At 39.3% G+C, this 17,912-nt stretch overlaps 1 protein-coding gene across 1 annotated transcript in view; it reads left to right on the forward strand.

Annotated features, from left to right (window-relative positions):
- The window catches only part of LOC121520102 (NACHT, LRR and PYD domains-containing protein 12-like), a 35,985-nt gene extending 18,073 nt beyond the window's left edge, over positions 1 to 17,912 (forward strand). Inside the window, 3 exon segments of the mRNA XM_041803378.1 lie at positions 12,352 to 12,519; positions 13,395 to 13,441; positions 17,329 to 17,912. Of these exon segments, the coding sequence (XP_041659312.1) occupies positions 12,352 to 12,519; positions 13,395 to 13,441; positions 17,329 to 17,858 (745 nt within the window). The 3' untranslated portion in view covers positions 17,859 to 17,912.

The following is a 17,912-nucleotide window of genomic DNA, read 5'->3' on the forward strand; positions in this document are numbered from 1 at the left end:
AGGCCTGGATTTTGGGATTGTAACCCCTCAGTTCCAGCCTTTTATATTTAGTGGGGATGCTGAGTAATCATCCACACTATTGATATTCTTGTGTGCCATTTTCTTTATTATTGCCCGAGCACCAACCTCGGTCGGCGAGGACCCTTTTGAAACTGTAGCCATTCTTCTCTTTTTTAAATTATTATCCTGACTGCAAAATCGCTAATTTGGGGGCCTTAACATGCTCAAAAACTCACCAAACTTCACCCGAAATTGTCCCCTGCAAGAAATAACAACCTTTTGATGGAACCATCAAAATCCATCCAGCAGTCGCCAGTGGGCGGGGCCAAAAGTGAGATAGGGCCGTGGGTAACACCCACATGCAAATTGGTACACATATGTATCATGATGAGATGAACAAAAAATGACATCATGGCCATCCTCTAAAATGTACAGGAAACGCACTACAAACCGTTTTTTCTCAAATTTTGGTATTTTCGGAAAAGCACCCATTTCGCATTTGAACAAACTCGTCCTAGGGTTTCAACTGATGGACCCCAGAATTTTTTTTTTTTTTTTTTTTGCATAAACTAGACCCCCTGGAGATCTAAAGTTGTGCTATTTGTGACTTTTCATCAGGGGGCGGGGCCATCATGGGGGCCCGATTTTGCCCTATTTTTGATGTGTTTTTAACACAAAAATTTACACAATAAGGCCTTATAACTTTTTAGTGCTGTCAATCATCACCAAACATCACAAGGATAATCACACATTGGTCCTGAATACAACCATGCATCAATATCAGCACTTTGCCACAGCGCCCCCTTCTTCCAGGTGAACATTTATACCCTTAATTTTTCATGTGTGATTTATGGGTTGCCACAAAAAATTCACTAAAAATCCATCATTCAACCTAAGCATATGATTTTTGCAGTGCATATGGATCATCATCAGAGCTACAAAAAAGCCATTTGGACCAATGCCACTAAAAACTGATGTAACTTTGGTGGAGATCATTCTGTGGTCTTCAGAATGTTATGGCAACACACCAGTATCACACTGAACACGCCCACAGGAGACAGATCATCATGGCGCCATCCTCTGCCAATAGGAAGTGATGCAAATGGGTTATTTCTACATTTGTCTTAGTGTGTTGAACCTTTAATGCTCTGATTTTCACATAAAGTCCTCAATAGCTGTCCCAACATTGACATGTTTCATTAACAGACACCCCAGTGGCCATGTCGGCACTTTGATATTTTGCCATTGGACAGGAAATGGGTCATTTCTGTGTTATTTTTACTGTTTTTAACTTCCGATGCTCTGATTTTCACATGAATTCCTCATTGTCTGTCCCAACATTGGCATGTTTCATTAACAGACACCCCAGTGGCCATGGCGGCCATTGTGATCCTTCACCATGACACTGGAAGTGGGTGTAACTCTCAAATGAAACATCCGATTGCCTTCAAATTTCACATGGATGATCAGGGTCTGCCACTCTAAAAATTTCAGTGTTCATTTGATGGATTTGCCCTATCGCCCCCTACTGTGAGATGCCATTAGCACCTCCATTAATTTTCTGAGGGGACTGATCTCCTGGACTCTAGAGTGGTATTTCCTGAAACTAGACAAGATGGAGATCCCAGATTGAGCTCTGCAGGCAACACCACATTGGCCATGGCGGCCATTTTGATCCTTCACTATGACACAGGAAGTGGGTCTAACTCTTATATGAAACATCTGATTGCCTTCAAATTTCACATGTATGATCAGGGTCCAACTTTAATTTCAGCGCCCCCTACTGTAGGATGCAATTACACCTCAAAAATAACAATTCGATTTTTTTTTTTTTTTTTTTCAATTTTACATGACAAAACATCCATCCCTCATCACTTCTACACATAAACATCACACACCATGTCGACCATTTTGATCCTTCGCCACTGGACAGGAAGTAGGTGTAACTCCCATATGAAACATCAGATTGCCTTCAAATTTCACTTGTATTATCAGCGTCTGCCCCTCTATAAATTTCAATGTTATTTTCACGGTTTTGTTCTAGAGACCCCTGCTGTGAGATGCCATTAGCACCTCCAAATTAAAATTCCAATCATTTTATGATTTTACATGATAAATTCTCCTTCCCTCATCACCTTGACATATCAACATCCACCGCTGATGTACTGCCAACTATTGTTGAGGGGCAGTACTACCTCGTAAACAAAGTGCACCGTGCTGATTTTTTTAAATGTAATGACACTCAGAGAAGGTCTCCTGGTCTCCTTACCCCCCAGCAGCACACTGCAGGGGTTCGCATACACCCCACTGTTGCCACACACTGGCGGTTGCATGACGCCCCGACCTGTGCCTGGGTGTGAGGGCCCTTCAGTGCTGCTTGCAGCCCTAGTACTATTTATACTTTTTCACCTATTTTGCGTTTTGCTGATTAAACTTTATCAAGATTTTGTCTCTCTCGGACGTTTTACTATGGAGACATAGATTGATGACATCATCGCTAGAGTGCAGGAGAAGAGTTGAGAATAGAGGCAGAACTTCCGAACAAACTTCTCTTCTGAAAAAAAAAAAAAAAAAATTGGCTCCAGACAAATAATTTTAACAGCAAAACATAGCCACACATCTCCTTGCTCACAAAGAAGATTTGAGGTCAATAAGATCAATGGTTTTGGCACAATGAGCTTCAAAGCGTGACCAGCATCCCTTTAGCTCCCCATCTGCAGCAATCCAATTGTTGAACCAAGATTCCTGAGTGCAAGCTTTCAGAACCACTTTTTTTAACTTGTCCTTGAGCCATAATTACCTACAAATAACTTTTATTTAATAACATAATAAACCATTTTGAAAGTACTTCTTAAATTGACTTTGTTTGAGTGCATGTACTGGCCACTCAACTCAGTTTTCTGAGCTGTGTTTAACAGAGTTTTTCACAGGTCTTTCTAATTTCCTTTGCTTACATTCTTTTGATGATATCTTTCTTATTTTGGACTAAAAGTTGCGGACAGAAGGTCTCTGACATTCTTTAATCACCGGTGACACACTTTTTGAAAGACAAAGGAGTTTTTGCCATTTTTCAATGTCTTATGACCTCTTCAGCGGTACTTGAGCATGGCCTGTCAGCAGCTCAAGCTCAAGCACTTTGAAACGCAGTGCTCAGCTAAGATACTTAGCTTTAAGATGCCTCTTCTATCTACGGATGATTACCACAAACTTCTACAGAAAATTGCTGTGCTGGAGACTAAAATTCTCTGCCTAGAAGTTAATCTTCCCACAGACCCTGAAAACAGCTGTTATTAACCACTCTTTAAAAAGAAAAATCTAGAAAAGACCTCAATGAACAACTTACAGGCCGATATCAGATCTTTCTTTTTAAGTAAAATTACTGAAAAGGCTGTGTTTCAACAGCTAAATTCTACCAGTGAACAGCTGCTTTAATGATTTCCAGTCAGGTTTTAGACCACATCCAAGCACTGAGACCGCTCTGGTCAAAGTGTTTAATGACATTCGTTTAAACACAGATCATGCCAGAACTTCAGCATTAGTGTTATTGGATCTCAGTGCTGCATTCGACAGTCAACCACAATATATTACTTGACCAACTGGAAAACTGGGTGGGACTGTCTGGCACAGTTCTTGATTGGTTTGCATCCTACTTAAAGGACAGGGATTATTTTGTGTCAATCAATATGAAACTTTGTATCAATTATTTGAGCAATGATTCAGTCAAATTAATTGAAAGTATACATTTTGATATCATCATCATTTTTTTTACACTTTCATTTTTGAAAGTCCCCCTGCTCGCTTGGTTATGACAGTTTCTGTCCAGCCATGGGCCACAATGCTGAATAAATACTGTGCATTTAAAACTGAAAATTGCAGCACTTTAAAGTGAAACACAAGCATTTGTTCACTTTGTTAAAGAATGTTTTTTAAATGCCTTAAACATTTGGCAATAAAATTCTCAAAACGTGTCAATATTATGTTCATTTTCTTTATGTGAAATTTAACATTGTGGTAAATGGGTTCACAATATCATCTGATATTGATAGCAGGCCTCTTAATTGAATTGAAATCATATCAAGGTAGACTTTGTGATATCGGCAAATATCGAATCGTTGTTCTGAGAATCGATATTGTATCGTATCTTGATGAAACTGATTATTTACACCCCTAGTCAATAGGTAACTTTAAATCTGAGCAGACCAAAATTACATGTGGATTCCCCCAAGGCTCCATCCTTGGGCCTCTTCTGTTTAACATCTACATGCTTCCACTTGTTCAGATCATAGAAAACAACAAAATAAACTACCAGAAATCTGGGTGTTGTCATGGAGTCAGACCTGAATCTCAAAAACCACATAAAAACAATTACAAAGCCAGCTTATGATCACCTCCAGAATATTTCTAGGATTAAAGGACTAATGTCGCAGCAGGACCTTGAAAAACTGGTCCATGCGTTTATCTTCAGTCAAGTTGACTACTGTAACAGTATCTTCACTGGTCTGCCTAAAAAGTCCATCAGACAGCTGCAACTGATCCAGAATGCTGCTGCTCGAGTCCTCACTAAGACCAAGAGAGTGGACCATATCACTTCTGTTCTGAGGTCTCTTCACTGGCTCCCTGTCTCTCAGAGAATAGACGTTAAGATCCTCCTGTTAGCTTATAAAGCACTGAATGGTTTAGGCCCAAAATACATCAGAGATTTTCTAGTCCAGTATGAGTCATCCAGACCACTCAGGTCGTCTGGTGCAGGTCTGCTCTGTGTCCCCAGAGTCAGAACTAAACATGGAGGATCAGCGTTCAGTTTCTATGCTCCATATATCTGGAACAAACTCCCAGAAACCATCAGGCCTGCTGAGAGTCTGAGCTCTTTTAAATCAAGGCTGCAGACTCAGCTGTTCACTGCTGCCTTTGACTAAAACACTTTATCACTTTTTAAAATTTTCTATTTTCACTCCAACTCTGCACTGTAACTTTTACTTTAATATCTGTGTTTTTTATCTTCTTGGGTTTTATTTGCTGTTTTATCTTTTGTGGGTTTTATTTGCTGTTTTTAATCACTTTTTATTTTTTCTCTTTAAATTTTTTTAATTGTCTTTCTTTTTCCATTTGTCATTGTATTTTAATGTCCTGTGTGAAACACATTGAATTGAAAAGGTTCTCAAGATGGCAGCATGAGAGAAGGTCGTGTCCGGGAGCACTAGTGAACTAGATAGCTGATTTTTTCATTTAACCCTGCATAAAGCAATACTTCAAAATGTTAGTAGCTCTTTACCCTAAAATGAGTCTTAACAGTTACTTTCTGAGACAGTCTGCCAACATGCCACGCGAGAAAAACCAAGCCCCCCGTGCTTCAGACGATCTCAACCAGCAAACCGGTGAAGCTAACGCAGGGGCTAGCACTGAAGGTAACGCACTTCGTGAGGCAGTGAACGAAATCACAGCTAACATCTCAAAAGTTATTGATGAAAAGCTGAGCCCGCTATCAGAGCTTTTAAAAAGACACCATGAGGAGCTCAACAGCCATGAAAAGCAGCTAACCAAAGCCGAAGTTAGAATCTCAGCATTGGAAGACGCCGTGGATCCTGTTAGTAGCCGGCTGGCTGCACTGGAGAGGAGAGTGCTTGATCTTAATGAGCGCGCTGACAACCTGGAAAATAGAGGCCGCCGGAAAAACATTTGTATTATTGGGCTTCCCCAGGGGGCAGAGGGAGAAAGCCCGATGCAGTTTTTCGAGACCTGGCTGCCTAAAATCCTCGAGATTGAAACAAAGTCTGGCCGGCTTAAATTGGAGAGTGCTCACCGCTTGCTAGCTCCGGTACCTCCGCCAACCCAGAGACCACGCTTGGTATTAGTGAGGTTTCATAACTACTAGGATAAACGAGTGATGAACACATCGTGGGAGATGGGAAGAAAAAAATGAAGCGCTGAAGCACGGAAACACCAACATGATGATCTTTCAGGACTTTTCAGCTGCTGTTCTCCAAAAAAGAAAGAGATTCAATGCAGTGAAGAAAAGTCTGAAGGCACTTGGTGCTGCTTACAGACAAATCTACCCTGCATCACTTAAGGTCACCCACCGTGGATCAACCAAGATGTTCCACGACCCAGCTGCAGTGAAGCAATACTTCCAGTCACTGGACGTTACTCCCCCATGAAGATGTGGGAATGTGGGACTGTCTCATATCCTTCTGCTGGGCTGCAAATACGTTGTTTTTTATCAACAAGTCGTGAGTACAGGCTATTGATGTGAGCTTGTCTTTATTTTGAGTGTTTATCAGCAGTTCTAGCAGGGTTATAAAAAGACTTTTCCTGGCCTCCTGGACAGATATCTGTCTTTTGCTGTTAGAGAGCCTTATCACTCGAACTCCTCTGGACTAGAGAAGGACAGTGTTTATTTTTTTCTGCTGATATTAAGCAAGGTACACTCTAAGTGTGCTGTTTTTGTTTTAGTTATTATCATAGTTATGTGTTCTTTGTTCCTATTTGGCTCATCCTTCATCTATTTAACAGGTCAGACCACAGGAAGGTTGTGTTCAGACAGTATCATATTCTGAAACTCAGGTCCATGTCAGAAGAGAAATTATGCACTTGGAGTGTCAATGGTGTTTATACACCTATCAAACGGAAAAAAATCTTAACTTATCTTAAACGGGAAGGTGTACATATAGCCTTATTGCAGGAGACTCATTTAAATGACAGTGAACATTTGAAATTACAACAAGGGGGTTTTGGACAGGTTTACTTCTCATCTTTCACATCAAGGAGTAGAGGTGTAGCTATTTTAATTCAGAGAAATATACCATTCAAGCTGGTGGACTGTATAAAAGACGTAGGAGGACGTTACGTGATTGTGAGAGGAGTGCTTTATGGGGAAGAAATTGTCATAATGAATATTTACAATCCTCCTGGTCATCCAAGTGACTTCTTAACTACTTCTTTCTTTAAAGTGATAGATTTTAACATTAGAAACACATTTATTGGAGATTTTAATTGTCATTTGAATCCTACCATAGATAAATCTCCACCTGGAAGGTTAGCACTCTCACCTCAGGCCAAAATTATTACTGCATTTTGTGAAGATATGGATTACATAAATGTATGGAGGGCTCAACATTTGAGGGAAAAGGAATATACATTCTTCTCAAGTGTCTGTAAATCTTAACCTTGGATTGATTATTTCTTCCTTCCAAGATTCTTACTAACATCAGTTAACCACAGCTCTATAGGAAATATTGTTGTTCTTCCATTCTGATGAATCATAAATTTATATCTTATTTTGAGAAGGTATTTTCGATCATTTTTATCCATTAATTCAGCTTCCACAGATGATCCATCACTGTTGTGGGAGACATCTAAAGCCTTCTCAAGAGGTATTATTATTTCCTACATGTCCAGTAAGAAACGTAGGCAGGCTGAGCAAAGGGAGATTTTAGAATCTAAGCTAAAGCATGCTTAAAGAGAATATGTTAAAAACTCTTCTACACATAAGCTCAAGGAAATCTCTGCACTCAGAAGTGCTCTAGATTCTCTTTTGACAAAGGATGCAGAGGGTAAAAATAGATTCACTAAACAGAAAATGTACAAGCATGGAGATAAAGCTGGGAAATATTTGGCATATCTAACAAAGAAAAGAGCTGACTCTCACTCCATTCCCTCAATTATAGATGACTCAGGCAAACAAACTTTTGATACTTTAACAATCAACAACACATTAAAAAAAATTTATATGAAAATTTATATAAATCTGAAGTGCCATCTGATGCACCTGAGACTATGAACACTTTTTTCCTCGCTTAACCTACCTAGTCTGTCTGATGATCAAAAAAAAAAAAAAAAACTCTTGAGGCTCCTATATCTAGGGAAGAAATGATTGATGCTATTAAAAGTCTGCAATCTGGCAAATCCCCTGGACCAGATGGGTTCAGTAGCAATTTTATAAATAATTCAGTAATTTGTTAATAAACCCATTTTTGAATATGATTAATGACTCTTTCAAGAAAGGCATTTTACTGCAGTCCTTGAGAGAGGCAAACATTTCTTTCATTTTAAAGAAGGGCAAAGCTTCTGAGGACTGCTCATCATATAGGCCTGTCTCCTTGTTGAATGTAGATTTGAAGCTTCTCTCCAAAATATTAGCAACATGTTTGGAAGGATTGCCACCTGTTCTTATAAATGATGACCAAACAGGAATCATTAAAGGTCATAATTCAATAATAATATGCACAGATTACTTAACACAATCCAGATTTTCAGCAACAATCCCTGAACTGTCTGGTGCTTTCTCTTGACAAGAAGGCATTTGACCGTGTTGAATTATCTTATTTATTTTGTACATTACAAAAATTTGGCTTGGGTGAAAAGTTCATAAATTGGATAAAATTACTCTATAAGGACCCTCTCTCAGCAGTGCTTACGAACAGTCTACGATCTGCTAACTTCAACATTTTAAGGGGTACAAGACAAGGCTGCCCTCTCTCGCCCCTGCTCTTTGCTCTGGCGATAGAGCCGCTTGCAGAGGCAGTCAGGACAAATGATAATATACACGGCCTTGCCATTGCAGGCAGACAACATAAAATTACACTTTACGCTGATGCCGTTCTGATTGTATTGACCAAACCTGAAGTGTCTGTACCCTCCCTTATGGAAGTCATTAATATGTTCAGCACCTTTTCGGGCTACAGAATTAATTTTAGCAAGTCAGAGGTGATGCTGCCAGGAAGTCTGAAGCTGAAGCCTAGAACTCCATTTTCCTTTCCCTTCAAATGGTCTCCAGAGGGGTTTTTATACTTAGGAATACATATAACACCCACTTTTGAAAAATTGTATAAAACAAACTTTATTCCTTTTTTAGAGCATATTAGGCTGGATTTGGACAGGTGGAACAGCCTTCCAATTTCTTGGATAGGTCGTGTTGCTCTTTTGAAAAAGTATATTCTCCCCAGGTTGCTCTATCCCATACAAATGGTCCCAGTATGGTTGCCTCACAAGGCCATCAAACACTTGAAGAGTTGGTTCAGTTCATTTATTTGGGCTAAAAAGAAGCCACGCCTTAAATTAGCTACATTGAGTCTCTCATCCTCAGAGGGAGGTCTGGATCTCCCAGATATTCGGAAATACCATCTAAGTGTTCATTGACGTATAATAGCAGACTGCATCAATAATAAACTTACTTCTCTCTGGCTTGACATAGAAGCTTCAATGTCTAAATACCCCTAAAAAATTTACTGTTTATTAAAAAAAATAAACTTTTGACATCGGCTTGTACCAACCCAATTACAATGTCCACGGTTAGGGCATGGAAAGCTATTAGGAAACTAGAAGGCAGATCCCATACTACCTCTGTTTTTACTCTAGTATGTGATAATCTAGACTTCCCACCTGGAATAATGGATAGCGGCTTTCGGGTCTGGGTGAATAAAGGCATCTTTAGCCTGCACAAGTTGTTGGAGGGTTCCACTCGAATGTCATTTAATCAATTATGTGAAAAATACAATGTTCAAAGGCAAGAATTTTTCAGATATCTGCAATTGAGGGATTTTATCAGAAGAGGTACCACAATTATTACATGTCAAAGTGTCTCAAACGCTGAGAGACAGCTTTTTATAGCGCAGCCCAAAGGTTCCATTAGTATATTTTATAATATACACTACAAACACCACTCACTTAAAAGACTTACAGGAAAGAGAGCTCAAAATTACAGTTACAGATGACAATTGGAATGATGCTTGGAGAAGTGCTAAAACGTTGAGTGTCTGTAACAGAGTGAAGGCAATTTAGCTCATAATTCTACACAGAGCCCACATCTGTCCTTCCCTACGACATATATTCAACTCTAATTTATCTCCTCTCTGCTCAAAGTGTAAACTGGTAATCTTACAAATTGCCTGTGGTATTGTAGTAAAATACAACAGTTCTGACAGATATTGAGTCAAGAAATTAATACAATTTTGTCTGATAATATGAATGCTGACCCTTTATTTTTTATACTTGGTGTATCTAACCGACTCATCATTGACAAATATAAGAGGAAGCTTTACAAAGTGTTAACTTTCTGTGCAAGGAAATGGCAGAGAGTAATACTGGACTGTTTCTGTAGATTATTTAACCTGTAAACTTCATGGGAGAGACGACACCTTTTGTAGAGTATGGGAGCCTTTTCTGTCATTTATTGGGTTGAATATTTCCACTATTCTCACAAGAGGGTTTGCAGCCTAGACCAGAGGGCTGTGTCTTCAGAAGACTGCCTTGCAGTTGAGGTATCTTCCATGGCTGTCCTGGCTAGTTTTGCTATTTTATTTTATTTTCTGTTTTATTTACAAACTCAGTTTCAACCAACACACCACCGATATCTTCAAAAGGAGCCAACAAAGACTATCTGTCATCCGTAAACTTAAAGGACTTTATGTTTCGCCCCATCTCCTCTTACTACTCTACCAAAGCATCATCCAGCCCATCCTCATGTACTGCTCCTCCTGCTTTTTCAACCCGCTGTCACCAACCGGGCCAAACTCACTCGTATCACCAACACCACTGCCAGAATAATTGGTCTCCCCACACCCAACCTGTCTGCACTAAACAACAGGGCCACCTCACGCATCACAGCCACAATAGAACAGGACATTACACACCCACTCAACCAGTACCTCACCCCACTGCCTTCGGGGCGTAGGTACAGGACACTAAAGTGTAAAAGGGCTCGCCTTGGGAAAAGCCTGATCCCCGCAGCTATTGCTGCTTTAAATAACAGGCCACGCTGAGTGTATACGTTTGTTTACCTGTGATTTGTGGTGTGATTTGTTGCCGTCTGTCTTGTTGTCTGAATATGTACAGTGCTTTGAAAATGAATTTCCCCATTGGGACCATAAAATCTAATGTAATCTTATTTTTATTTCATTTCATTTCATGAATTTACTTAACAAATCCTTTTTTAAATTCCTTTATGTATAGTCTGTGCCTTGAAGATTATCTAAAGAACACCATGTTGCTATATAAGGACATGCACTTACCTTGTTTATGATCTGAATCCTGAGTCCCACCCGTGTGTATTTGACTTGAATTTGATTTGATTGTATGAGCCAATTGTTTGTCTATCTGTTTATTTGTAGACTTGTTCTAAATGTTCTTTTTTTGTATGTTTTTAAAACTAAAACTCAATAAACATATTGATAAAAAAAAAAACACTTTGAATTGCCTTGTTGCTGAAATATGCTATACAAATGAACTTGCCTTGCCTTACCGAAAAAGGGAAACTGTTTTGCCCTTTTTTTCCACCATTTTGTTTTGCCAGTTTTCACCTGTATTGAAGGGCAAAAGAAACCTGTTGCCATTAAATACCGCCTTTTTCCTCCTTTTTTTTTTTTTACCAATTTTGACAATTTTTTGTAAACTTCATCGATTTTTTGCCACTTTTCACCATTTTTTCCTCCCAATTTTCCCCCATTTAAGCTACCGTTTGTCATTAAATAGCACTGTTTTCCTAGTTTTTTGCACATTTTAGCCACGTCTTGTTGCAACTTTTATCCCATTTTTGCCCCTTTTCACCATTTCTGTTGCCATTTTCACCCATTTAAGCAACTTGTTGCCATTAATAACCACTTGCTTCCTCTTTTTTTGCCCATTTATGCCACTTCTTTTTGACACTAAATCCCATTTTGGCCCTTTTTCACCACTTTTCACCCATTTCAGCTATCTTTTGCAACTAAATACCACTTGTTTCTTATTTTTGGCAATTCTCTGCTTTTTGCCCATTTTAGTCACTTTTCACTCATTTTTTTGCCACGTTTGGACCATTTTTTGTCACCTTTAACTTATTTCTGTCACTTCTCATCCATTTTTTGCTACTTTCTGACCCCTTTTCCACTTTTCCTCCCCATTCTCACCCCTTTTCACTTCATCTTTATCTTTATGCTTTTCAGCTATGTATATGGTATGTTTTACTATTTTTCGGCTACTTTCAGCAGTTTTTATCCTTTTTTTAGCTATTGAATGCTGTTTTCAGCTACTTTTATGCCATTTTATGGGTTTTTTTTTGCTATTATTATGTGTTTTTCAGCTATTTTTATGCCATTTTCAGCTATTTTGAGGCTACTTTCAACAATTCTTAAGCTATTTTCAGCTTTTCTCTGCTACTTTCAGCTAATTTATCATTTTTTTAGCTATTGAATGCCATTTTCAGCTACCTTTATGCAAATTTATGCTATTTTGCCCTATTTTTATGCTATTTTCAGCTATTTTTGTGCTTTTGGCTTTTTTCAGCTGTTCTCCCACAATTCAGCTCTCTGCATCCACATGCAATTTCAGCTGACATTGCAATTTTGATCTAGTTGTCTCTGTTTGTCTCTGTGTCTGTAGTCTGTCTGGCTGTTTGGTCACAGAGGAAGGCTGTTCTTCTCTGGCCTCAGCTCTGAGCTCCTCCTGTCTGACAAAGCTAGACCTGAGCTACAATCATCCAGGAGAAGGAGGAGAGAAACTACTGTCTGCTCTACAGAAGGATCCACACTGCAGACTGGAGACACTGAGGTACAGACAGAAAGACACAGAGAGATGGACTGTTACTAGCTACTAAAGTTGGCTCTCCGCACTTCAGCTATACGACAGCTATATGCCTTTATTTTGATAGGATAGTGGATGGATACAGTAGGAAACTGGAGAGAGAGAGAGAGATAAAGTGGGGAATGAGATGATGGAAAGGAGCCACCCCCCTGTCCACCGTGAGGCCAACAGCCTCTACACATGGGGTACATGGACAGAACCACTTGGCTACCAGCGGTGCCCCAGTATCTGCTGCCTTTTCAGGAATTAGGAGCTGCTCTAGACTAGAGGTGCCATTATTTCAGGAGTCCTATGGGTCACGGATTCTCATGGGGACATTTGTTGTTTGTAGATGAAGATTAGTGTGATGAAGATTTACCTTTTTTTAATTTAGCCTGCTTATTCAATGGTTCAGGTCTAACTCCAGACTTTCTAGATCCAGTATCTTGCTCTTAGTCTCACTGACAGCTGACTGACTTTCTAACTATATACTGCCAGATTGATTCTGTAACATATGTATTGATAAACATATAGCCAAGGAGCACGTGTTGATATACTGTCATATATATTTTTCAGTACAGGCCTAGTATATGTATTGGAGAGGGATAGCAATTTAGAGGAAAATCCCTGTTAGGAGGTCAATGGTAGTATTTTGACTAAAACTCAAATAACCTTCTTCTTCTTTGGTGATTTTTATGATGGTTATCAAACAGCTCTCAGATGTGCTACTGCCACCATCTGGTGATAGTCCTGCATAACAAGCAGAAAAACTAAAGGAAAATGAAGTCAGATGAAGAATGAAAGTGGTTGAATCTATCCTGAGCCATCCCTGATGTCTAAACTGGCTCTGTTTCTTCCTCCAGGCTGGACCATGGTGGACAGCACAGACTGAAACCAGGTCTAAAGAAGTGTGAGTGTCTGAGTTTTTGATTTGTGAGAACACAATAATGAATTTGACTCCTGAATCGGGTAAGAATCTGAAGCAACAATGATTGAGGCTGTGTCTGAATCCATCTCAGTCTTTGGGTCTGAGAGTATGAACGTCCACGTTCACAATCACTGACATTGATCAAACAGAAACAGTTTTAGAGTTCTGAGGAGAGGAAACACTACGGCTCAGTCCCTCAGAGGCTGGATTAGACTTTTGCTGTCTGTCATTTTGACGAACAGGGTCTTAGCAATTCCATCATACTGTTTTACAATCTGTCATTTTCATTTTCTCTCTTAATATTGTTAATATTAAAAAAATGCAGTGGTTCCCAAAGTGGGTCCTGGGTCCCCCAAGGGGGTCACAGAAAGGCTAAACAACACCAGCGCGTCACTTTAGCACTGCAGAAGAGGAGCAGTTTATTGATGTCACCCCAAATTTAAGGATGTGGTTAAAGTCCAAGGCATGGGCTACATTTTGGGTATGGAGTAAAAACGGAGAATCCGGTGCTAGGCAGGAGAGTCCTGGATACACTGCTCCCTTTTGCAAAATCCTACCAGTGTGAGATTGAGGTTTCTTCCTAAAATCAATCAACATGTCTTTGGTTTTCCATGTATTTAGCTGGAGTTGAGACTCCTCACACCAAAGAACAAAATCCTCATTAACCGGGCCATGGCTGGTCTCATTCTCATTCAGCAGACTTGCTATAACACAGTCATCAGCATACTTTATGATACTTCTGTGGACATATTTGCTTTGACATGCATTAGTTTTGTGTTGGAACCATTTCTTTATTAATGTTCTCCAGGCCTCTAGGGGTACAGTCTCTCAGTTAGAGCAGTCTCTTCTTCTTCTTTTTTTTTTTTTCTTTTCATTTTCATTTTTTTATTGTCAATTAAAATGAAATGACATTGCATGAAGGCATACATACAAACATGATGTTGACAGACTATAATAATAACTTACAAAAAAAACAACAACCTCAAAAACAGAGGTACAGCAGAGACATATAATATATAAACATAATAATACATTGAGGCTTACCAAACAAACAAACAAACAAAAACTCATTTATGAAGGACTAAAGAATTTATTATATATTTCTAAGGTTTTTGTGCATTTTCTGTTCCAGCTGGTTAAAGATCCGATGTAATTATTCATTTCAGTTAAAAATACTTTGAAGAGGGGCCGGCTATTTTCAGCAAATTTCATTTTGTGGTTGTGGTATTTTCCCAGTATGATAAATAGATTTATGATAAATTCCAATTGTTTGTTTTGGTGATTAAAATGAATTCCAATACTTTGATAATTGAGGTTGATTGTTTTATAAGTTTATTGAGCAATAAATTGATCCAATTGTTTCCAGAAGTTGTAACATGGGCTGCATTTATACATACACAATTCGTATGCATTCAACAGATGTTTTAAGTTTTCTACGTTGTTTTGGCAGAATGTACAGTTTGGAGCTTTGTCTATGGTTTTGGACATTTATGAGTTGGTAGGATAAATATTATGTAAAATGTTCCATTGCATTTGTCGAACTTTGTTGTCTATACAGTATTTGAAAGTTAGAGGCCAGGCTGCATCCCATTCTATGTCAGCAAATTGAACGGACCAGTAGGCCTTGCCAGCAGGGTAAGAATGTTCTGGAACTTGAAGGGTCATCCTAATATGTTTATTGGTGCGCTTTTTATCTTTTATGTCAATTCCATTAATTAAGAGATATTCATTTGTGTAACTTGGTATTTTTTAAGACCTTTCATTAGTTCCCTAATACCTTTTGAAATACTCTTGATTACATAGTTAAATTCTTGAGAAGCTATAGGAAAATTAAATTTGTTAATAAAAAGCTCATATTTCATAACTTCCCCTCCTTCCTCAAACAAATCTTGTATAAACATAACATTTTTGTCTATCCATTTTTTCAGGTATAGTGAATTGTTGTGTTTGGTGATAGATTCATTATTCCAAATAACTGATTTGTGGGATGAGAAGTCTTGAGTATGGCAGAGTTCCCATGCTAGCAAGGCCTGTTGGTAGAAGGTGGACAGTTTGAGAGGAAGTTTGGAGGCATTATAATGACATGTTGAAACAAATTGTAACCCTCCTATCTCATTAAAAATATTGGTAGGAATAAAGTACCACAGTGAGTCTGGTCTCCTTGAGCATTCTTGAATCCATTTTATCTTGAAGGTGTTATTTAAATCTTCAGAGTTCAACAGTTCAAGCCCTCCAGTGTCCTTGGGTTTAGTTAATAATCCTTTTCTAATGCGATGGTGACGATTTTTCAAACAAAGTTTGTGTAACATGTTAGAGCAGTCTCATTCAACTGAGAGTTAGGGAAGTGATGTCACAGGATCTAGTCTTCTCCATGTTCCTACAAGAGATGGCGTGTTTTAATCTTCATCGGCAGCCATTTGTTTGTTTCCAGCCTTTTGAGTGGCAATATGAGTGAGTATTGTGTTGAATATTGTTATTAGAAAGTATATTATTATGTATGTTATGTATCATTGCAGCACTTTAAGAATTTAGTGTGGTTCACATGTTAGATAGCGCGTGGAGACTTGTGTTTGTCGCACATACAGTGATATTTAATTTGAATTATTATTGTTTACCTCATTATACTCACCTTCAATTGTTTACTTAATTTTGCATACAGTACTTACCTGATGTGATATGCCGTTTATTTTGCACTCTTATATATCGTTTCAGTTTCACACCTTTTATGCATTAAATCCTGTTCAACTACAACACCTGCCTGTTCCTTGGAGGATGAGATGCAAACAGTTTAGCTGACCATGAATCCTAATATAGGACAGGAGTCACATTAGGTGCACAGTACAAGTTTACAAAATAAACAACAGAGGTGACAGCACACACCCTTGTGGTGAACCCATAGATGTACTTTTTTGATCTGACAGAATGTCATTTACCCTGACCCTCTGTAGCCTGTTGGTTAAAAAGTGAAGAGTGCAGCCCACCAGACTACAACTCCAGTGAAATTCCTCTAAAAGCCTTCTGGTCAAGATGTGTTAAAAGCAGAAGAACCATCCACAAATAAAAGCCTGGTGTGAGTCCCATCATGTCCAGATGTTTTAAAAGCATGTTTAGCAGTGCTACAGTAGCATCATCGACTCCTCTTTTAGGCCCTTTAAGCAAACTGCACTGGCTCCAGTACAAGTTCTGTTATCCTCAGGGTCTCAGACCTGACCAGTTTCTCGAAAATCTTCATTCAAACTGAGGTAAGAGCAACAGCTCTAAAATCATTGACAGTTTTCAGACAGCTGGATTTGGGGACTGGGACAACAACAGCATCTTTCTGGGGGGTAAGGGACTTGTTGTGCCTGCAGGGTCTTGTTGAAAATAAAATGACCTCCACAGGGAGGAGACCAGGAGGATCCTGATCAGCTGACTCCTTTAGATGTGAAGATTAGCAGTTCTACTCTGACCTCCTCCCCCTCTCTAAGGCTGAGCCCAGACTCCCTCCTGAGGAATCTCATTTCAGACACTTCTATCTCATCCTGTTGATCATTATCCACATACAGCACCATCATGTGTGGTACTGACTATTGATGGATGGAATATAGCGCCACGCAGTGGACACAGGAGGTGAAATGAAACACATGAATCTAAAGTCAAAGCCATAGAAATGTTTGAACTTTGAACTGTTTGGTGTCTGTCTGTGATTGTGGAGCTGCAGCTCACTGTGGTCTGTTCACATTCAAATAGAAACAGGAAGTAGAATTTCAGGGCTGATAAACAGAATTCAGGGCTGAACATGAAATGTTAGTTTGACTCTGTCAGTAACCTTGTTTAGGAATGATCAGATGATAACCGTCAGCTGTGTTGTGTCTCCTTCTCTCCATCAGATGCCTGTAAGCTGGAAGTGGACACAAACACAGTGAACAGAAGACTCAAACTGTCTGACAACAACAGGACGGTGACATGGGTGAAAGAGGATCAGCCATATCCTGATCATCCAGACAGATTTAACTGTCTTCAGCTGCTGTGTCAGACTGGTCTGACTGGTCGCTGTTACTGGGAGGTCGATTGGAGAGGAGTGGTTCATGTATCAGTGAGTTACAGAGGAATCAGACGGACAGGAAACATGGAGGAATGTGGGTTTGGACGTAATCATCAGTCCTGGAGTCTGATCTGCTCTGATGGTCGTTTCTCTGTCCTTCACAATAACATAGGAAGTAGCATCTCCCTCTCTTCATCCTCTCATAGAGTAGGGGTGTATCTGGACCATCCTGCTGGCTCTCTGTCCTTCTACAGAGTCTTTTCTGACAGACTGATCCACCTCCACACCTTCAACACCACATTCACTGAACCACTCTATCCTGGGTTTGGGTTATGGTCAGGTTCAGGTTACTCAGTGTCTCTGTGTTCTCTGTAGCTCAAACTCTGCTGTCTGAATCCAAAGCTTAGTCAGACTACACACTGGATGATT

This window comes from Cheilinus undulatus, linkage group 13 (genome assembly GCF_018320785.1).
Source record: "Cheilinus undulatus linkage group 13, ASM1832078v1, whole genome shotgun sequence".
In the NCBI taxonomy this organism is placed as follows: Eukaryota; Metazoa; Chordata; class Actinopteri; order Labriformes; family Labridae; genus Cheilinus; species Cheilinus undulatus.